The sequence below is a fragment of the Neovison vison genome, chromosome 5, assembly GCF_020171115.1.
Source record: "Neovison vison isolate M4711 chromosome 5, ASM_NN_V1, whole genome shotgun sequence".
Taxonomy (NCBI): domain Eukaryota; kingdom Metazoa; phylum Chordata; class Mammalia; order Carnivora; family Mustelidae; genus Neogale; species Neogale vison.
Window position 1 is genome coordinate 137,178,906 of NC_058095.1, and position 23,315 is coordinate 137,202,220.

General features: G+C 40.6%; 1 protein-coding gene across 1 annotated transcript in view; it reads left to right on the forward strand.

Moving 5' to 3' along the window:
• The window catches only part of SLAIN1 (SLAIN motif family member 1), a 58,076-nt gene that overhangs the window by 10,548 nt on the left and 24,213 nt on the right, over positions 1–23,315 (forward strand). Inside the window, exon 2 of the mRNA XM_044249923.1 lies at positions 3,957–4,096. Coding sequence (XP_044105858.1) covers positions 3,957–4,096 — 140 coding nt within the window. The remainder of the gene's footprint in view (positions 1–3,956; positions 4,097–23,315) is intronic.

Genomic DNA, 23,315 nt, shown 5'->3' on the forward strand with positions numbered 1-23,315 from the left:
CTGTTAGTGTCTTTCAACGAGCAAAGTTGTAATTTTAGTTTTAGTGAAGTCGAATTGATAAAAAATTTTTTTCTTTAATGGATCATATTTTTCCATATAAGAAATTCTATGTAAGAAATATTTGCCAACCCAAGGACACAAAGACTTTTCTTATGATTTCTTTTAAAAATTTTATAGCTCCAGGTTTGACGTTTTTATATCTCTGTTTTGAGTTAACTTTGGGTATTGTGTAATGTATGGCTCAAAATTTATTTTTTGTATATAGAATTAAATGCAGTCATTTAATTCGTATATTAATTCCTGTCCTCCCCGTGTTAGCATGGGAGGTCAAGCATTGAGCACTCCCATGTGGTGCTTTAGGGGTGCCATAGTGGAATTGAGTGATTGTGACATTTGTTTCAGCATGATTTGCTCAAAAGGCTATCCTTTCTGCATTGAATTGTCTTTATACTTCACCAAGAATCAGTTTTCCATACGTGTGCAGTTCTGCACCATCTTGTTTCCCCATTGATCTGTTTGTCTTCACTGTCCTCCTCAACTGTCTTCACTGCTATAGGTTTGTAATGTGTCCCACTCACCGGTAGCTCTCCAACTTCACTCTTTTTTCCCAAGGTTGTTTCGACTGTTCTAGGGTCTTTGCATTTCCATATGAATCTCAGAATCAGCTTTCAAATTTTTTCAAGAAGTTTACTGAACTTTTGGGATTTTATTAAATGGATACATTTAAGGATAATTGACATCTTAATATTTAGTCTTTTGATCTGTGAACATGGTCTGTCTTCCCATTTATATCTTTAATTTCTCTCAGAGTGTTTTGTAGTTTTTAGCACATGAGGCTTGACATCCTTTATCAGATTTATCCTTAGGCATCTTAGGTTTTGGTGTAAATGGGAAGTGAATTTTCAACAATACTGATTGTCCCTAGCATAGACATGCAGTTAACTGTAGTGTGTTCATCTGGTATGCTAGAGTCTTTTTTCCTAAACTCCATCGTTAGTTCAAGTATCTTTTTTGTAGGTTCCTCAGATTTTTTGCAGAGATGATCACGTCATCTCTGAATAAAGATAGATTGACTACTTATTTCCAGTCTAAATGTTTTAATTTATTGTGTGATTGCACTAGCTAGAACCTCTAGTCCTTGTTTTGTTCCTGATGTTAGGGGAAGAACATTCAGCCTTTCACTGTTAAGAATACTGTTTTTGAAACAAGATGGGATAGGGAGGGAGACAAACCATAAGTGACTCTTAATCTCACGAAACAAACTGTGGGTTGCTGGGGGGAGGGGGGTTGGGAGAAGGGGGTAGGGTTATGGACATTGGGGAGGGTATGTGCTTTTGGGTAAATTGGAAGGGGAGGTGAACCATGAGAGACTATGGACTCTGAAAAACAATCTGAGGGGTTTGAAGTGGCTGGGGGGTGGGAGGTTTGGGTACCAGGTGGTGGGTATTATAGAGGGCACAGCTTGCATGGAGCACTGGGTGTGTTGAAAAAATAATGAATACTGTTTTTCTGAAAATAAATAAATTGGAAAAAAAAAGAATACTCTTTTTGTACATACCTTTAATCAGAAAGTGTTTCCTTCTTAATTTGCTGAGAGTTTTGTTTTGTTTGTTTGTTTGAATCAGGGATGGATGTGAGATGATTTTTTGCTTTTGAGATTATCGTGCCTTTTCTATGGTAAGCTACACTGACTGAATGTTAAACCAACCTTTCATTCCTGGGATAAACCCCACTTCCTAACAATGAAGTATCCCTTTTATATGCGGTTGGACTCAATTTGCTAAAATACCCAGATTTTTGCTTCTGTGCTCATGAGGGATATTGGTCTTCAATTTCTTTTCTCTGTGGTATTTGGTAGAATTCAGCAGTGAAACCTTCTGGGCCTAGGCTTTTCATTGTGGGTATTACAACATACGTGCATGTGTTGTAGGCAAGCATATAAATGGGTCTTTTGTGACAGCTTTAAACATGAGAAACTTGCCCGTGTGCCCATCAGAATATTTCCCATTAGTTTTTAGTGGCTAGAATTGTATCCAGAGCTTGTGCCTAAGCCAGTGATGGGGCAAACAGGAATGCCGCAGTGATTCAGATTGGCTTCGCCATCTGAGATTGACAAACCATCTTAGCCATCCAGCCTTTGGTGCGTCCATCTCCAGGTGAGGTCTCCAGACAGCAGTACGAGCATCACCTGGAAACTTGTCAGACAGTCACGTTCTTTGACCACAGTCCAAACCTTCTGAATCAGGTAGATTAGACCTGCCTGCAGTCGAGTGTTACCAATTTGTGTTTTAACAGCCCACTAAGATTTCGATGCACCAGAGGTTGAGAACAGCTGACTTAGGCTAGCTTGAATGTGGGGAATTGGAGTGAGCTACGTGACACTGGACTCTTCAGGGGTCTTTTAGCGGGGGGGGGGGGGGGGGGGCTGCTGGTGGTGGAAAGGATGGATTTACATAGGTGGGTGTTAATCTTGTCATAGGAGACTGAGTTGTGCCCAGGAATAAGAATTTTCAACTAATCCATACACTCCTGATGGAAGGAGGACCACCGTGGTCCACCGAGGAACTCCTGAATGGATGAAACGGTGTTTCAGAATCTGCACCTGTAACAGGAGTTAGCAGACTGTGTCTTGGGGCAAGTGGGCCCTGCTGCATGGTTTGTATGGTTGGTCAGCTAGACATTTTTAAATGACTGAAAAAAAAAAAAGGCAAAAGACTACTATTTTATGACTTTGAAAATTATGGGAAGTTCAAGTTTCAGTGTCTATAAATGGTTTATAGGAACACAGCCTACTATTCAGCTTGCGTACCCTCTGTGGTGCTTTGGGGCTGCCATAGTGGAATTGAGTGGTTGTGACAGAGACTGTGTCCCATGAAGCCCAAGTACATACTAGCTGCCCCTTTACAGAAAAAGTTTGCCAACCTCTGATCTGTAAGGGTAATTTACTGAATACTACCATTCCCCAACCGTCTTGGGTAACTGAGAAATTATTTTGACATGTGGGGGTCCTGACTACGATGGCATGAGCGTGAATAGTGAAGTATGGTATTTCAAGAACATGTACTCGTTAGAATTTTGGTAACTTTTTTTAAAGGAGTGTTACTTTAGACTTTAGTGTGATTTATCATTATAATCCAGCTTCGTAAATAAGTTAATTACTAGAAGCAGTGATTTTAATTCTTTCTCTTCCTTTTTTAAGTCAGCTAAAAAGATGAACTTTTTTTGTATAACCCTGTGACTGAAAATATGCTATAGTTTACCTCAGCACCATATGTCAGAGAGAAAATCTTTAACTTAAAGTGCCTCATGGTGGTTATTTTGAATTCTGTGTAATGTTATAGATGATGAAAGCAAATTTTTCCTAAAACGTATCTTTGAAAGCTGTTTGGCTTTTGTGAGAAAGAAGCACATACCAAGTTTAGTACTTCGTAGTACTTTAGATTTGAGACAGGGTGGGGGCAGATACCTGATTATTTAAGGGTTGAGAGAATCAATGGACTTTAACTAATTTTTAGACTTTTTTTTTAAAAGTACATAAAATTTGCCTAGTTTGTCATGTCATATTTACATATATTAGCCCAGTTCACTTAACATTCTGCTATCAAAGAAAGAGATGAAAGTGTTCATTTCTACAATGAGGTAGTCAGGTCATCATGGTGTCCATTCAGGACATCATGGCGTCCGTGCCAGGCTAGTTCAGTAGCAAGAGCCTCTGATCTCAGACTCTGAGACATAGTTTCTCATAGTGTTTTGAAGTCCTCCTTCCCACCAAGCTACAGAAAACATTACATTTTATTTGGGGGTATTTGCCTGTTAAAAAATAATTTTGGTATTTGAAGTAATCCAATGTGAGTTTTGTGTTAGTAGAAACTGTGAAATACATGTTGTTTTCCCTAGAAGGGAGGTCATGTCCATATACCTATATAATACCTATAATGTAGATTTCTTTTTTTAAGGTTATACGTTGGCTCTTCAAAGACATTCACATCATCAGAGAAATCCCTGAGCCCTTTGCAGTGGTGTAGACACGTCCTAGATAACCCGACTCCGGAGATGGAAGCAGCAAGGCGTTCCCTGTGCTTTAGACTGGAGCAAGGTAATTTCGAACCTGTACATCTACGTTCTCAGACTCTTGCCACTGTCAGCTCTGTTAGTCGCTGGTTTTGGAATTGACACTTCAAAGGAAAAGCCTTACCCAGAGGGGCAGCTGTTGCATGCGATTTGCTCCACACTCATCCCACATCACACTTTCTCAAGATAGAATATAGTTTCATGCTTGTTTTTAGCCACATTCTTAGCTTGTTTCAGTTTGTATTGAAAGGTAGGAATGCATATTATTTTTCTGTGTTTTTTTTTTTCTTTCTCTATGCAAATATACCAATAAGTAAAATGGTTTAGCCTTAAATTTTCTGGGGACAGCAACAGGTGGTGTGGCTGAAATCCAAGATAGAAAATGGAGGTTTCACTGGGACCTGAGTACTGACCTTTTTGAGTTCCATACGTATTTAATTGGTTCTATAACTGGAAGTCCTAACCTTTAGAAACTGGGAAATAATCGTCATATTGTATATAATGTATATAACATTAGTTAACTTAAAGGACTGAACATAAGTTTAAAGCCAAAAAAAAAAAAAGAGAGAGAGAGTACTGTCGTGGAAGGAAAAATAACAAAGGAATTATAGTCCTTAGCTTTTTGTCATTTTGTATTTAATGAAGACTATGATCACTGAGGATTTTGCTCATCTCTTAACCTCTCGGTATCTTCTTCATGACCTAGGGGCACTCTTTCCATTCCACGGATTCCCTGTATCCAAATCACACTTGAGCTTGGAAATGCAGATTCCTGCCTTTTCCAGATTAAATAATCAGAGTCGCTGGGGGTAGGGCTGAGGGAACCTGCACTGACAAGTTCACCACTGTGATTGTGGCCCACAGTGAGGTTTGCGAACTCTACCTGTAAAGCCCGTCAGGGATAATGATGGGTCTCAACATCTGGGCATGAGACAGAGTGTAATAGGTGACACTTCTGAGCTCTGCATTCTGTGGCCGTCAGTACCTTCAGTTCTTGCCGTACTCCTCTTACTCAGTCTAACCACACGCCTGTGAGCTGGGGACACTCCCTTTTAAGGAAGAGACAGGTGAAGTTGAGAGAAGGTCAGAAGACTACTGGGGGCAGCGTGATACCCCAGGGACAGAACCGGAAGCTGGGTCTCCCCAACCCTAAAGATTGTCCTTCGTCAGTGGTCTCTGCTGCTTTTTTGGCACAGTCACAAGTAAATATCAGCATAAATTTGTTTAAAATATTTGGGAAGCATCAAATTAAAGGGCACATTTTATTAATATTTTAACTGAAGCAAAATGAGGGATTTAGTAAGAAGTTGAATGGTGGGGTAGGAACAAAGGAGTAACATTAGGGTAAAAATGTGGGAGACACGCTGATTTAAGAGAGCAGCCCTGTGAGGCAGCAAACTCCAACCTTCACTCTGTTCCCGTTTACCCGACTGACCCTGAGCGAACCATTAAATCCCTCCGGACTTTAAGGGCTGTGTAGACTGTCTCTAACGTCTCTTGATTCAAGGACTGTTCATATGGACATTTTTATATATGAACTTGCACAATTTTATTTGAACATATAAAATTCAAATAAAATTCAGAACTAGAATCCTTTAGTTCAGGGGTCAACAAATTTTTTCTGAAAGGGACCTGATAGCAAGTATTTTAGGCTTTGCAGGCCATACATTCTCTACCATCAGTAAAAAGCAGCCATAGAGGCAAACATTAGCAAACAAGGCTGTGTTCCAATAAACCTTTATCTGTGGATACTGAGATTTGAGTTCTCATGATTTTTTTTCCCATGTGTCACAAAATATTTTTAACCATTTAAAAAAGAACAAACCCATAAAAACCATTTTTAGCTGGTAGGTGTTAACAGAGCTGAGGGGAGGTTGGATTGGGCCTCCCAGGCCAGTTTGTGACCTCTGCTTCATTTGCCCACAAGGAAGAGTTATATACAAAGTCGATTTAAAAAATAGAGGCTTTGTTCAATTTAATGTAATTAATTCTTATTGGTGGCTGCTTTTGAGATGTGCCTGATTAGCTAATTTTCCCTTCATTGAGGAGGGGCTGAAGCAGAATGGTGAGGTCTTGAGGATGTGCATTAATGTGTTGTAGTTTTATTCATAATGTAACGCATTTCAGTTTCATGTAAGAGTTTAAGTAGAGAACTAGCTTTTCAAAACCTACCTTAGTGTTTTCCAAAATTTGTTTTCTTCATCTAAATTCTCTCTTGCTGTGAGACTAAATGCTTTTGTTCTGAAAATCAGTAATCCATTCATGAGATAAGAAGTCGCTGTCTACAATAGGTTCTTTGGATGAAATTTTTTTTTTTTAAATTTAACTTCTATTTTATAGGGCAATTTGTCTATAGTTTAGAAAGTATTAATCTTACAGATATTGTAAGGAAAATAGCAGATTCCTACCCTGGCTCTCGTGCCCATGTGATTACCCAGATGTGGTTACTTAACAAGAGCTATTTGTTGTGGTTTTGCTATTTATATCTCATGATTCCCATGCCCATGTGGTTGTGGCTTGAGTTGTCAGTTCATTACTTTGGATGTTGAAGGTTTAATTCTTCAAACACTTTTTTCCCCTTACACTTTCTCTCTGCACATCTTCCTTCCCATGTAGCTTTTTACCAATTTGGGGATACATTAATATTGATCACAATACAAATAATCATATCTCAGCCATGCCGTATTTTTATTGTTCTGTTTCTCTTTTTTGGTCTAACCTTTTATTTTTCCTAGAGTTAACTGTGAAAAGACACTTACTTGCTGTTTTTGGTTTTTGTCATTAATTTACCCTCAGACGCTCCAAATGAACTGACCACTGGTATAGTGAGGCAAACAAATCCACCAAGGGTGTTAATTGTTTTATTTCCTTTTTTTTTTTTTTTTTTTAACTGTTCCTGCTGGTGTCTCCCTCTGATCCCCTGTCGGGCTCTGAATTCCTTCTCTGCAGGACCCCCCGGCCCCACACCTCACCCCAGAGCTGTCCTGGGAGGATGTCCCCCTGCCCTCATCCTGGGAATTCTGTCCACTCCTTAGTTTAGCCCTGCCCGTGTCCCAGATGCCAGGGCTCCTTTTTCCTTATGTTTCCTCTCTGTGCAGAATTCATAATCCTGTTGCCTTTTCAGGGGAGCAGGAGAGGAAAGAGGAAATGGGGGAGGGAAAATCTGAGAACCTCCTGTGTCTGAAAATGTCTTCATTATATCTTCAGTCTTGATTGTCCTTTGAGCTGAGTGTAGAAATCTAGGTTGGAAACCATGTCCAACAGAGTATAGAAGATGTTATTTCATTATATTTCAGCTTTGGGATTGCTGTGGAAGGTCCTGTAACATTCTCATTTCTGATTCCTGTGAGCTTTCTTTAAAATAACTTTTAGGAGCTCCTGGGTGGCTCAGGATCTGCTTTCAGGTCAGGTCATGATCCTGGGGTTCTGGGAATGAGCCCTGCATCAGGCTCCCTGTTCGTGTAAAGCCTGTCTCTCCCTCTCCTCCTCACTTGTGCTCTCTTGCTATCTCTTTCTCTCTCCAAATAAATCAATAAATTGAGTAATAGATTTTTTTAAAGGATTTATTCAAGAATGAAATACCTTTTAGATAGAATCTCAGAATCTTTTAATTTCTAGTACATGACATTTTCATTTTTTTGTGCTGGTGGGCATTTTAAGCAGAAAGCTTGAGTTCTGCAAAATGTCCTGATTTCTTTCTCTGTAAATCCCTCCTGTCCTCCAGTTTTCTCCTTTCTTTCATGCTAGATACTCCTTTTAGTCAGATGTTGAATCCCCTGGATTGATGTTCAGATTTTTATATTCTGTCCTGTTTCCTATCCATGCTACTGGTGTTCTCTTTTCTTGGAGGTTTTAAAAACTCCTCTTTGAGGGACACCTGGGTGGCTCAATTGGTTAAGCAACTGCCTCCAGCTCAGGTCATGATCCTGGAGTCCTGGGATTGAGTCGCGCATCGGGCTCCCTGTCCAGCAGGGAGTCTGCTTCTCCCTCTGACCCTCTCCCCTCTAGTGCTCTTTCTCTCTCTCATTCTCTCTTTCTCAAATAAATAAAACCTTTAAAACAACAACAACAACAACAACAACAACTCCTCGTTGAACTCCTCTGCTGCTCCTCTGAACTCCTCCTATTAAGTACAGGCTGTGGGCTAGACACTTTGTAGGGAATGGGGACGCAGCAGTGGCCAAACAGATGATAAGTCCGTGCCCTCATTGAGTCTGCCTTCTCGTACACAGACCTTCTCTTAATCCTCCCGTGTTTGTAAGGGACCGTTATTTCTGTAAGGTATTTTAAATGTAGTCGCTTTTCATTTTGGCTTATTTAGGCAATAAAAGCGAGAGAGGAGCAGCTGCTTGGGAAAGGGAGGGAGCTGAGGGTCCCAGTATTTTCCTAAACAGTTATCCTGTTTTTGCGTCCCTATAAAGCTTTCTGCCTTCAGTGGTAGGCTGTACATCCAATTCCAGAACATTCTAGGCTCTTGTTGGCTTGTCCCCACTGTGGGCCCCTACAGCAGAGAATGTCAGAACCCAAGTCTGTTACCCAGTGTTTATCCATTTTCGATTTCGAAATGAAGTTCCCTTCTCAGACTGATAAGGACTCCTCTCCTGTTCCATCTTATTTGCAGGTTAGAAGACTTGGAGTTTAGCTGTCATTCTAGTGTGTGTTTACGTTTAATTGTATTGTTTAAGTGTAACTGACAGTTTCAGGTATACGATATAGTGATTCAGCAATTCTGTACATTTTTCAGGATTTTTCAAGATATGTGTATTCATAATTCCCTTTTTCTGCTTCACACATCCCCAAACCCTTCTGATCATCACCAGGTCTCTGTATTTAAGATTCTGTTTCATGGTTTCTTTTTTCAGTATTCATTTGTTTTGTTTTTTAAATTCTATGTGAGTGAAAGCATTTGGTATGTCTTTTCTGAGTTTCTTCACGTAGCATAATACTCTCTAGCTCTATCCATGTTGTTGTAAGATTTCTTTCTTTTTATGGCTGAGTAATATTACATTGTATATATACCATATCTTCTTTATCCCTTCATCTATCAGTGGACACTTGGGTTGCTTTCATATGTTGACTTTTGTAAATAATGCTGCATTAAATATAGGAGTGTGTATATGTTTTCAAATTAGTGGTTTCATATTCTTTGGGTAAATACCCAGTATTTACTGGAATTATTGGATCATCGGGTAATTCTATTTTTAAAGTTTTTTTTTTTTTTTAAAGATTTTATTTATTTATTTGACAGAGAGAGATTACAAGCAGGCAGAGAGTCAGGCAGAGAGAGAGGAGGAAGCAGGCTCCCCGCTGAGCAGAGAGCCCGATGCGGGACTCGATCCCAGGACCCTGAGATCATGACCCGAGCCGAAGGCAGCGGCTTAACCCACTGAGCCACCTAGGGGTGCCCGGGTAATTCTATTTTTAAAGTCCTAGCTATAGCAGTCAGATAAGAAAAAGAAGTAAAAGGCATCCAAATTTGTAAGGAAGAAGCAAAACTTTCACTATTTCCAGATGACATGATAGTATATATAGAAAACCCTGAAGACTCCACCAAAAACTACTAGAACTGATAAATTAATTCAGTAAAGTTGGAAGACACAAAATTAATATGCAGAAATCTGTTGCATTTCTATACACTAATAATGAAGTAGCAGAAAGGAAAGAAAATAATCCCAGTTTTAATTGGCACAAAAATAATAAAATACCTAGGACTACACTTAACCAAGGAAGTGAAAGATCTGTATACTCTGGAAACTATAGAACATTGATGAAAGAAATTGAAGATGAGACAAAGAAGTGGAAAGATCGTCCATGCTCATGGATACAGAACCAATGTTTTTAAACTATCCCTATCACCCAAGGCAATCTGCAGATGTACTGCAATCTCCATCAAAATACTAACAATATTTTTCACAGAACTAGAACAAATAATTCTGAAATTTGTGTGGAACCTCAGAGGGCCCTGAATAGCCAAAGCAATCTTGAAAAAGAGGAACAAAGCTTGTGGTATCACAATACTAGATTCAAGATATACTACAAAGCTGTATGAATTGAAACAGTATGGTACTGGCATAAAAATGGGTGTGTAGATCAATGGAACAGAATAGAGAACCCAGAAATAAAGCCATGCTTTATGGTCAATTAATCTGTGACAAAGAGGCAAAAATATACAATGGGGAAAGATAGTCTCTTCAACAAACGGTGCAGGGAAAACTGGACAACTACATGCAAAAGAATGAAACTGGGCCACTTCCTTAAACCAACGTGGACATAAACTCAAAATGATTAAAGACCTAACTGTGAGACCTGAGGCCATAAAATTCCTAGAAGAAAACATAGGCAGTGATCTCTTTGATATCAGCTGTAGAAACATTTTTCTAGATATGTCTCCTCAGGCAAGAGAAACAAAAACCAAAGTGGACTACACTTAAAATGAAAAGCTTTTGCACAGTGAAGGAAACCATCAACCAAACAGAAAGGCAGCCTACTGAATGAGAGCAGACACTTGCAAATGATCTATCCAGTAAGGGGTGAATATCCAAAATATAAAGAACTTTTGCAACTCAACACCAAGGAAACGAAATAATGCAACTAAAAATGGGCAGAGGACTGACCCCAATAAACGTTTTGCCGAAGGTGGACAGATGGCTTGGCCTGCAGACACATAGAAAGGTGCTCAGCATCCTTCATCATCAGGGAAATGCAAATTCAAGCTTAAATTCCTCACACCCATCAGAATGGCTAAAATCAAAAACACAAGAAACAAGTGTTGGCAAGGACATGGAGAAAAGGGAACTCTTGTGTGCTGTAAGTGGGAATGCAAACTGGTGCAGCCACTGGGGGAAAGAGTATAGAGTCCTCAAAAAAGTCTTGTGTGGTTTTGTAAGAGAATAGGGAGGAATTAATAGTTAGTCTTCAATACCAATTCTTACTGGCTTCCAATTAAGGGAGTCCTTCATCCCTGACGGCTAATTAACTGATACCAGAAATTGTGGTTTTAACTTTATTCCTATTATAGCATAAATATTTAATTGGGATAATGTGAGCATTCCATATTTTAGAACTTTCAAATAATTCTAATAAAACACTTGTTTAGATCTCATGTCTCTCTTAGTCAGCATTTCCAAGTAACAAATATTGAGTATTTTCTTTGAGATCAAGTTTGTTGCCCTTCATTTTAATATAAATTTGCCCCAGGACAGTGACTTTGTTTCACACTGGCTAGAAGGGAACCAGACACCTTAACGGTTGCTGTTGCTAAAATAAATAATTTTTGTTTAATTCTTATTGAATTAAACGTTACAGTTACTGCTGCTACATTTTTAGTTTTGGTTTCCAACATTTTAAGGTGAGGTAGAGTCTTTGCACTCTTTCCTCACTGGCCATCTCTCGCTTATCAGTGTCCTGTGAAGCTTAAAATAGTTTTTACTTATCTTACTGCATTTTGTTGCAGAATGATAAGTGCCTATATGCTCCCCGCCCCTTTCCCCCTCCTGGAATTTAAAGACCTTCGGTGAGACCTTCCACTGCTGTGATCAGGACGGATGAGAGATAGATTTTTTTGAAAGGATAGTTTTCTTCCCTTTGTCTTTCTTTTCCTATCTTTCACACTTCGTAACCAAGGGGTAGGGAGAGTTTCTCCACTGGGCGTTCAAAATAGATGGTGCCTTAATTAGAGAGCAAGTTAGCGGTCTCCCTGCTTAAGAAGTAAATTTCCCTGGGAACACATGTGAGGTCGGGCTTGTCAACCTCGGTTTCTGTGGGTACGTTGGATAGCGTTTCTTCCAAGGTTGTCCCTAATTGTGCAGCTGCTAATGAGTTCATATGGATTGTGACTTTGGGAAGGGCCCCCGTCTCTCTTCTTGCTGTCAGCCTTCTTGAGGAGGATCTTTACATAGCCTTCACGCTCTGATAGCCTCATGCCCCTGGATCTAGGTAAGGTATCAAAACTTGGCAAATTATGGGAGTATGTATGGGAAGTGTTCCTGTTTTGTTGAGGTTGTGAGAACAGGCTTATGAAAATCCTACCCTTCTGAAGAAAGTTTGTTTTTCTGGAGAAAACGAGGCACAGAAAGGAATATTTCGTTATTTAATTTTATTGGAAGACAGCACCTGCATTGAAGAGCTTTTTAAAGATATTGCTGAAAGATTACCTTTCGTATAAGGTGTGTATACACACACACAACTAATATGTATCTGATGCCCCCAAATTCTCAGTTGACTAAGTCAATTAATATTTTAATTGAAAATTAATTAAACTGGAAGTTTATTGGAAGAATGAGATCCCAAAACTTATATTCTGCTGTTCCAGACTGGTCTTTTCGAATCAAATTTCATACTTTATAAGGTCTTCTATATCAAGTGGTCAACACTGTCCAGTTACTTAAGCTTTCTCACCCTCTTCTACTTTTATGTTTGTTTTCTATGGCTGTTGTCAGGCAATAAATAAGGATGTTTATAAAGCAGACATAATAAAGGCTTAAATATCAGATCTGTTTCCTAATACATTTGAAAATGGAAATGGCTTTTTTGGATAATGTACAGAAAGTAATGTTAAAATAATTCATCACTGAAAGTTAACTCTTTCAGTACCTTTTTTTTTTTTTTTCCTCCAAGATTTTATTTCCTTGAGAGAGTGAGAGAGAGAAAGCATAAGAGAGGGGAGGGTCAGAGGAAGAAGCCGGTTGCGAGAAGCAATCCCTGGACCCTGGGATCATGACCTGAGACGAACGCAGATGCTTAACCCACTGAGCCACCCAGGCGCCACCTTTCAGTACTTTTTAATCTGCATTGGACCCTGATTAGAGTCCAATATTTACAGTCTTAGACATATTCAGTATCTTGGTTGGTTTTTCTCTTTGAAAATGGCCCTAACAATGTTACTTTCCATTTGGAAGTGTCTTGTTTTGTGAGCATCTTTTTACTTAATTTTTAATGTATCTATGCCTTCTTTCCAACTTGGTGAAGAAGCATCTGATGATAGGAGCCTGCCCTCATTTCCTTTTGGATACCAAAACTTAATAAATTCTCAAACATGATTTTAGTTCTGAATTTTTTTTTATGATTTATTAATTTGAGGACATTTAAATTTCTTACATGAGCAAAGAAACTAATTGAACATTGATGTTGTAAATGACATCCAACAAGCCAAGCTAGAAAGAATTACCTGATGGTGCTCAGTAAAATGTTAGTGTTGGTGCCTGGGTGGCTCAGTGGGTTAAAGCCTCTGCCTTCAGCGCAGGTCATGATCCTAGGGTCCTGGGATCGAGCCCCGCATCGGGCTCTCTGCCTGGCAGGGAGCCTGCGTCCTCCTCTCTCTGCCTGCCTCTCTGCCTACTTGTGATCTCTGTCTGTCAAATAAATAAAAATAAATAAATAAAATCTTAAAAAAAAAAAAAAGTTAGTGCTGGGGGTGGATATTTGAGTCTGTTTTGTTTGCGGCTGTTGACCCACCCAGTGCCTAGAACAGTTCCTGCCCTGTGGTCCGGATTGCCCTGTGGTCCGGACTGAGTGATAATTGTGGAGTGAATGAATATGGTGGGGGGCATTTTGATTTAGTAGTTAGACATTGGGCTCCCTAGGCCTCTGTGTTCCTTAACTCTGATTAAGAGCAGGTCACGGTCCCACGACTTATTTTATAACTGAACTTTTGTGCCTCTTTAACCCCCTTACCTGTGTCACCCCCACCCCCTTTCCTCCTGGCAGCCAACAGTTTGTTCTCTGTATTTAAGTCTGTTTCTTTGTTCATTTGTTTTGCTTTTTAGATTCCACATAATAAGTGAAATCAGACAGTATTTGTCTGTCTTTGTCTTATTTCACTTAACGTAATACCCTCCAGGTCCCCTCATGTTGTTTCAGATGACAAGATTTAATTCTTCTTTATTGCTGAGTAGTATCTGTGTGTGTGTGTGTGTGTGTGTGTACACACCACGTCTCCTGTATCCATTCATCTGTCCGTGGACGCTTAGATCGCGTCCATGTCCTGCCTATTGCAGATCATGCTGCAGGGAACATAGGGTACATATATCTTGTTGAATCAGTGTTTTTTCTTTGGGTAACGTAGAAGTGGAATTGCTGGATTGTATGGTGCTTCTATTTTTAATTTTTTGAGGAATCTCCGTGATATTTTCCACAACGGCTACACCAATTTTATTCCCACCAATAGTGCACAAGTGTTCCCTTTTCTCCACATCCTCGCCAACACTTGTTTTTTCTTGTTTTTTCGACGCCAGCCAATCTGACAGGTGTGAAGTATTAGCTCGTTGTTACATTTTAGTTAAGGAAAGAAAGAAAGCATGCCACTTGTTTCTAGCCCGTTGCCTAGTCAGTGGGGACATTTAACAGATTTCACAGGGCTATTAGAAAGATTTCAGGCAGTGTTGAATGTAACATTACTTCGATAAGTGTGAAGTGCTGTGTGATTATGTGGACACAATCCTACTGTGCAGTTCTTTATTCAGAATGTGAACCAGAACATAAAGGGAATCCTCTTAGTTTGGCTGTTTATACTTTATAGGAAACTAATAGCATTTTTTTCTTTGGGAGTGTGGGGGGGTTTGTTTTCTATACCTGTAAATCAACATATCTGTTAGAGTTGGGATCCCAGATTGGAAAGTTTTGAGTATCATTTAAGAACAGTAGAAAGTTTAAAGCAACTTCATTAACTATTCCTTTTTCTTCTGCTGCTTCTTAGATCGATATGTATTCCATTTCTGACGTGCTTTTCTCTGGTCTTCATCACTTCCCCCACTTTTTTATTTTTTTAAGATTTATTAGAGAGAGCGAGAGAGAACACGGCGTGGGTGTGGGGGGGATTGGACAGCAGAGAGAGAAGCAGACTCCAGACTCTTCACTGAGCCAGGGGACCTGCCTGTCTGGGGGCTCCATCCCAGGACCTCAGGATCACAACGTGAGTCGGAAGATGCTTAACTGACTGAGCCACCCAGGCGCCCTTTCCCCCACCCTGTAGACTGTAAATAACAAACACCCATAGAAATTTCATGAGTCTTAACTCACGTGACACCCTAAACTGAAGTAAGGCTAATTGAGAGCCTTTGGTGAGTCCATGCCATGGGGCTGGGATGTTAAATAGCCAAATAATGATTAAAAAAAAAACAAAAACAAAACTTATCTGAGTAATTTGAAGCACCCAGTATGTGGCTTAGTTAATTTGGGGCCAGTTAATAAAAGCTTATCTTGCCTGAAGATCCTTGAATATCCATAACTATTGAATCAGGACAGGTCACATTTGAGGAGTGTGGGTGTAATTTTCACAAAGAGTGTAGCCCTACACAGTTACTGCCTTGGGTCATGTTTCCTTATGAGCATCTTTCATTTCCTCTGGGATTATATGCTAAGCACATGGAAATAGATACTGCTTCTTAACGGAGTTTTTCTTTTATCTTCCTATGATACCGGTTCCTGTGCTTGCCTTGGTTGTTATGATGTAGCATTCCTCTCTAAACTTAGCCAATGGAAAAGAAAGTTGTCAATTAATCCAGTGCTCTCAAGGTGGTCTTTTCATTTGTTAAAAGCCGCACAGATTGAACTGAAACATTAGGAAGTTATTGAGTGTCTGTCTCCTGGACCCCATCCAGCCTCTCCTTGCCTGGCCTGAGATGCTATCTTCATCAGCTCATGTTTCCAATCTCGAGGTGCTCTGTCAAATTGGGAACACAAAATTAAAACTTACTCTGTGCAGTTCATGTTAGGTAAATTTTGTAAGGGAGTGTCTTTCTAATCGGAAGAATAGTCTGGAATCATACCAACATCTGCAGAGATGGGGTCTCTTGACATTTGCTATTTTTTATTTTATTTTTTTTAAGATTTTTATTTATTTATTTGGCAGAGAGGAGCACAAGGAGGCAGAGAGGGAAAGGGAGAAGCAGACTCTCCACTGAGCAGGGATCCTGATGTGTGGCTCGATTCTAGGACCCTGGGATCATGACCTGAGCTGAAGGCAGAGACTTAACCACCTGAGCCACCAGGTGCCCCACTATTTATTATTCTTGTGTGCTAGAAATGGAAGACACATTGTCATGGCTGTGTCCTTTGATGGCATCTTTGCTTTCTCATATATTCAGAATAGTCCCAAAGCGAGTGCTTCAGTATTGGGAATGGTGCTTAGTACAATAAGTAGCAAATCAATAAGGATTGTGGTCCTATGAAATCTGCGGTTTCTATCCCATTATATCCAGCAACATGGGCATGTGTTTGCCAGACACTCCTGAACAGCCTTCTTCCTTTCCTTTCTTTTGCCGATTACATGTGTTTCTCTGTGTTTTTTCGTTGTTCTGTTTTTATTTTGCATTTCTAGCACAAGGAAGTTATTAAAATAAGCAGTAGCTTATGACCGTGCATATAATGTTTGTTACAGTGACTCTCTGTCATTGACACGCTGTTTTCTTACCCCGTTGAAGAACAGATAAAGCAATAGACACTCTCCCACGGTAGTCGATTGCTGCTTTCACAGTGCTCTAGCGATTGACTGAATTTGCTTCTACGACAGTGAAATTTTATTCTGGGAGATGTTCATGCCTGTGTCTTGGGACCTTTACATAAATTGTCATTTAGGCAAGAATTCGTAGCCTCTCCTTTTCTGCAACACTGGGCCTCGATCCGAGAGACGATTCAGATGCTTCCTCGTGCGGTAAAGGCGCAGGGCCCTGGCTGCACGCAGGCGCTGTGCTAGGGACGAGGGGCTCCGTGGTGAGGCGAGCTCAGGACCTTTCCTTCAGTCCAGTATCATGGACTGTGCAGGTAGCTGCTCTTGTTCTTTTTTTTCCTTCCTTTCCTTTCAAACAGGTGTGATGGTGCTGGCGGACCTGAGTCTGAGGGGTGTGATGGCCAGGAGATGCGTTCCCAGGGATGTGTGCGACATCAGCAAGGGTTAGGCTGTAGGGAGAGTTAATGCGGGTGGTGGGGGTGCGGGAGGGCGACCCCGGCTGGCAGCGCAAAGGTCTGGTGCAGGGGTGAGACTCCTGATCCGGGAGGAGATGGCAGGCCGTTGTGGGAGTGTAGTAGAGACAGGTGAAGGGAGGAGAAGGGAGCCCAGGCATTCAGGCATTCTGCATGTAACGGGGGAGGTATGCGGCGTGTGCAGGGCACCTAAGGGTTTCGGGCTTTAAGATGGCTCGGAAGTCTTTGCGCAGTTTTCAGCAGAGTGACCTGACCCTGAACGGAAAGTGCCAGAGTGTTAAGTGAACTGTTGATTTTACTAGCCTTTCTTAAGTCTGGCAAGATGTGGAGGATGAAATGGTGATTTTAGAAATTCTTAGCCATGTGAATGAAGTTGGGCTTTTGAGCATGGTTGTGTGTGTGTGTGTGTTTGTATTTTGTTTGTGTTTTTTTGAGGGAATTCTTTAACTTAGATACACTTGGAAATGTTTTCTTCCATTAATACCCTGTATTTCTTGTGTGACTTCTTGTGAGCAGTGGTCATTTAAAATATGGCCACGCTCTTCATGATACTTAATTGACTTTGAAAATACAAAGCTTTGAGGGCGCCCGGGTGGCTCAGTGGTTAAGCCTCTGCCTTTGGATTAGGTCATGATCCCAAGTTCCTGGGATCAAACTCAATTCCCGGTTGGGCTCCCTGCATAGTGGGACAGTGGGGAGTCTGCTTCCCCCTTTCCCACTCCCCTTGCTTGTGTTCCCTTTCTTGCTGTGTTTCTCTCTGTCAAATAAATACATAAAATCTCTTTAAAAAAAAAAATATATATATATATATATATATATATATATATATATATATATATAAAACTTTGGTCTTCTTGGTTACTTAAAATACATGGAGCTTTAAACTTTTATATAGTAACAGGTTTCATACATTTGAGTTTCGGAGCTCTTGTCAGCTTTTATTTGTGAATTTAATTTTTTTTTATATTGTAGCTGTAAAATTTTATTTCGAGGAACAGGGTGTGTGTGTGTGTGTGTGTGAGTGAAATTCAGATACGTCCTCATCATACACGTGTCTGTATTCATATTACACACGTGCGTTTTTGGGCGCACGCCCGCGCATGCTCAGTCTGAGCGTCCATTTTTATGGCAGTTTTAGAGACGCTAAGTTAGATCAGTAAGAGGATACTCCGCTTTAGGAGCTGCTGGCGTGTGCTACAAGTGACTGCAAGTAGTTGGATGTTTAGTCTTCCGGAGAAACCAGATACCTATTCTTCAAGAAGACAGAGTTCTAAGCGTGGGATCCCTACCCCTGACTGAGAAGCAGAGCTTGAGGGAACTTAAATTTTGATGTCCAACGGTAGACTGAGCGAGGGGGACTAGTGAATGAACTCATAAAGCATTCCACTCCTGCATAAAGACCGCCGTCCTTTGCACCGTTGGGACCCTCAGTCACTCTGCTGCTGCATGTCGAGGCATATTGTGGGAAGTTTGCTTACGGAATAATCCAGGCATTTATGTCGTGTCTGTTGTCCATCTTTTAAGCTGGAGGCCTATGAGGGTAATACCTATACTGGTGCAGAAGTTGTTCGTGCCAGTTACTTATATATACAGATAAGTATAGTCTGTATTCAAAAATAGAGACCAGTGGGCCGAGTCTCATTTGTTTTTTGGGGAAGTTAATAGCATAAACAAAATAAACAGATCAGCAACTTCGTAGGATATAAGAAGCTAAGGGAATAAAGAGCTCCGTGCGCTTAGATTTAAGTGAATACTGCACCTTTAAATAAGAACAGATTACTGGAAAAAAACAGCAAATCATTATTTGTAGTCATTTTTAACTTCTTAGCAGTATGGAATTGGAATGGACAGGGCTAAGAACCAAGCTGCTTATCCATATTTGTCAAAAGAGATCCCCCTCAAAAAGAGAAAATATGAGAGAAATTAGGGGACACGGAGGGCAGATTCCAAACCTTTAATCTTCAACAGTTCTGTAAGCAGGAAGAGCAGACAGTGAAGAGGAAGGAAGAATAAATAATAGAAGAAAATTTCTTTGAGCTCAAAGACAGCTCCCTGGTATGAACTAAGGCAGATGAGAAAAGACCTAAACCCAGACATCCTGGTTGAATTTCCAGGGTTAAAACCCTACAGATGTTCAAAAAGAAGAGACATTATCTGCAGTGTAATAGACCTCAGGCATTTTCATGAGGAATGCTGACTGCTTAGCTGGGAAATGAATACAGTCTCTGTAGTTTTGAGGAAAGGTATTTTTAAACTATAATGTTGTGCCCAGACATATCATAGATTGTGGAGACAAATGGAAGGGGATTTGGGTTTGCAAAGATTTAGAAAATGTACCATCTGTGCCCTGTTTCAGTGGCGGAGGAAGTACAAGGACAGGAGATTGAGTCTGGAACAGAGAGGCTCTGGAGGTGCCCCAGGAGAGGCCAGGAGCAAGGAGATGAGGGAATGGGTAGGCTCTCAAGGCTTGTGACGTTCTTCGCTCAGGGGTTGGGGGCTGGTGCCAGACAAGTCCTTTCTTTTCCCTGGCCCCTCTGACCATACTCAGCTCCCCAGCGAGCGAAGCTTCCGTCAGAACACTGAAATGCCACCTCTGCGTTGCTTAATGATCACCTTAAAGTTGTCCTGTTCACAGCTGTCCAACAGAATGGGCAACTTGGAGTCCTTGACAGTGTAACAACAGAACTGTGAGATCTGGAGTTGGGAGTGAAAGAGAAGAGGGATTTAGCATGGGCTCAATATCTGACTTTCTCACTGTCACGAATCAGGGGGCAACAAGGTGATCTTGGTTTATCTGCTGAAAGTCACATAGTAGTTACAGAATTGTCCCCAAGTTCCCAAACAAAACTCCAGGAAAGTGGATCTGGGTGGGAAAGGGAAAGAGATTCCTGTTTTAGACCTTCATATATATTTTAATATTCTTCCATGTGCAGGCATTAGATTAATTTTGGGGGGTTGGTGGTGAGGGAGAGGGAGAGAATCTTAGGCTCCATGTAGAGCCTGACACAGGACTCGATCTCATGACCCTGGGATCATGACCTGAGCCGAAATTAAGAGTTGGGTGCTTAACTGACTGAGCCATCCAGGCACCCCGGTATGCAGGCATTTTAATAAAATCATGCAGCCATTACTTTTAGGTCCAAGAAAATAGTTTTTTCCTTATCTAAGTTCTTAATTATATATGCTTACTTTCTACTGCTTCTCAAGACTAATGGGTCAGAGGCCTTTTCTCCCATGGGACTATAAGCACATGTATTGTGTCCCTTATTGAAAGAAGAGTATTTTAGCCCAGGAGATACCGAAGAGGAAGGAATATCCAAATTCTGTTTCCATTACTCTCGTATTCAGGAGCACACAGGGCTTTCTAGTAGCGCGTGGGGCTCTCATTTCCCAACACACTGGACATGGTCAAGGGCAGGGAGGTTCTAACCGGTGGTCTAGTCTATCTTTCTGAAGAGGAAACACACTGTTTTCAGACACGAGATAATCAAGCCTGTTTCTTATAGAACTGGACTGTAGCGTCTTCCTCGACTTACCTTGTTACAGCCATGTGGAGCTTGGAAGTCACTCTGGCTAGCAGTCATGGCTTGACGGTGGCTGGCGTCCAAATTAGAAGCAGCTGTCTAGAATCCGCATGACAACATCGCGTCATTGGCAGATGATTAGGTCACTCTTCTCCCTTGTTCTTTTCAGGTTAAATTAGAACTTTCACAAAGGCTGACTTTTCACATTTTGTGACTATTTTCACTGTCCTTATGTTAGATTAAAGTCATAGTCATCCAGTCTAAGGAAAAATGGGGTCTCTAAAAGAACATGCCTTTGAAGAGTAATTACTGCTGAAGTCAGTGTGTTTTTAAGTCCCCCCCGTTAATTGGAGATGGGAAGTCTGGTCATCTGTGCAGTTGCAGACAGAGCTTGCTCCAGGGATGGGCAACACTGAATTTGGTCCATGTGTGCTTGGAGCTGGCAGCTTTTCTTTCGTTTTGACCAGTGATGAAGTAAAAACATGTTAGCTGACAGTTCAGAGAAAATTCCCTTTCCAATCCTCATTTTTCAGTTCTTAGATCATTGTCCTGGTTAGAAAAGACCCACAGAGCAGAGCAGTGGGAAGAGTGTTTGGCAGTCCCAAGACTGATGAAGGTCTGAGAAGTAGAAAAAGTCCAGTGGTTATATGGTGACGACTGGACACTTGAACCAGCATGTCTTACTTTACTACTAAGACCTAGAAAACGTTTGACCCATTAAATTTAAGATCAAGAATAATTATAAAAGTCGAATCCCTATGGAATAAATGCGGTTAAAACTCCTTCATGGTGAAATCTTATAACTCATTCAAGTAGTAAACATTTATAAATGTTTATCTGCCAGTCATTGCACGTATACAATCCCTTAGTTTCTTTTAAACCTCATACATTTTAAAACTTAATCCTAATTAATTAACTCTAGGTATTATTTGTAGGGGTAAATGACCTCTTTTATTGATGTTTCTTTAAGATGGTGTGTAAGTCATGTTTTTGTAACTTGTTACATTTTGAATACAACCACAAGTTTGAATATTGAGTATTACAGTGTTCTGTAATATTTGATATATATTTAAACACATAAAATGTATATTAGCATGTAACACAAACACATTTATGAACATAAGTATGTGTTAACATGTAACAAACACAGGTACACATATGGACATGTAACAAGTATACTAATGGATATAACTATAACTTATCCTGAATAAATGTTCACTAAGGATAGCAATTAGGGAGGGAGGTTTACTAGTTCCGTAGCCTTTCTCCTTATGCGAATATACTGGCAAATGCGTAACAGTTGAATCTCCTTTACTTTGTGACTGTCTGGACAGAGTGCTGAGAACACCTGGTCCGGAGCAGTAGCAGGCCTTCCCAGCCCCCGTGTGCATATTCATTAGGTCATGGAGAGTGGCTGAGAACTTAATGCTGCTCAAGTTTACCCAGTAAAAGTAAGGGATCAGATAAGCTGCAAGCCATATGTTCCTGCCCCAGGGGGTTTGCTCAAGCTGGGGCCAAGTCCGAGGTGCTTACTTAATGTGAACATAGAGCCCCTTAAGAAGACTTGTATTTCAGACTGGGCAGTCAGTTTATAAGAGTGAACCAGTAAAATGCTATCTTTATCTACGTTCCCTAATTTCCTTTAAGTTTAGCGCAAATATTGGAGCACATCAATATGCAAGCATTTCTGTAGGCTCTGGCCTCTAGGTATGGACAAACATAATGTGGTCACCTGGGAAGTTTATAACCGAGAGGCTGGTTCGTGAAAGTACAGTCTTCTTGCCCTTGTGTTGTGTGGGTTTAGGTAAAAATGCTGTGGTCTAGATAAAACTTCCTGCCAACCTAAGAGAATAACAGGTACTAAAAGATGTGATGTCCCCCATCCTTTCCCTGATCTAAGACCACACTGTTGCTGGTGTGAGTGGAAGACCACGTATGGAATCCCTTCAGTTTGGCTTAGTACTGAGGCCTGCCCACCTGTTGTGTGAAGGAGGAATACAAGCCGAGGATTGAACGTTTATCTCCCCTTTCTTCCTCGGGCCTTATTTTCCAGGACTTGATGGTAAAGAATACCATTATTTAAGTGTCAGAGACATTACTCTAGGAGCCTGTGGTTTTGAAGAAACCGTATTTCTTAAAATGTGGCATTTGGGACATATGTTTCCTCTGAGATGAGACTTTGGATACATAAGCGAGCACTGTTGACCTACCCTGATCAAACTGTGGAATGTTCAAGGTTTAGTACTTTGCCTCTGACTGAACTAGGGAAAGACTGAGTCTGTGAAATTGTCTAGATAAGAAGGTATGATGTAGAAAGCATGCCCTTCATTTTGAGTAGGCAGGTTAAAATGCCTGAGAATTCAGAGTTAAGGAGCATAATATTTTTAAACTCTCCTTTCTCCTAGTTAGCTTCTAGAACATTCCCCCTCTGGATTTAGAGTATGGTTTTCCTCCAGCTGGCTGTAACTTTTCCATAGGCTTCTTTAAAAAAAAAGCATTATAGTTTGTGAATGCATGCCACAAACTGTAAACTTTTTTCCTGTGCTTGCCACACAGCCCTCCTTACTATTAAATGTCCCACAAACATGCCTTGTCACATGGGAATTCTGCAAGCACCAAGATGTTACATGACTTGCTCCATAGGAGAGCCAGCATGTGGCAGGGTGAGACTGGAATTCCGGTCTGGATTCTTGGGCCAATCTCCTTATATCTTTTGTTGGTCTTTAAGTTATGAAAAATTGCAGTAAAGAAGTACACCGTTGACTGTCATTGCTATATCCCAACACCTGAAATACCCTTACA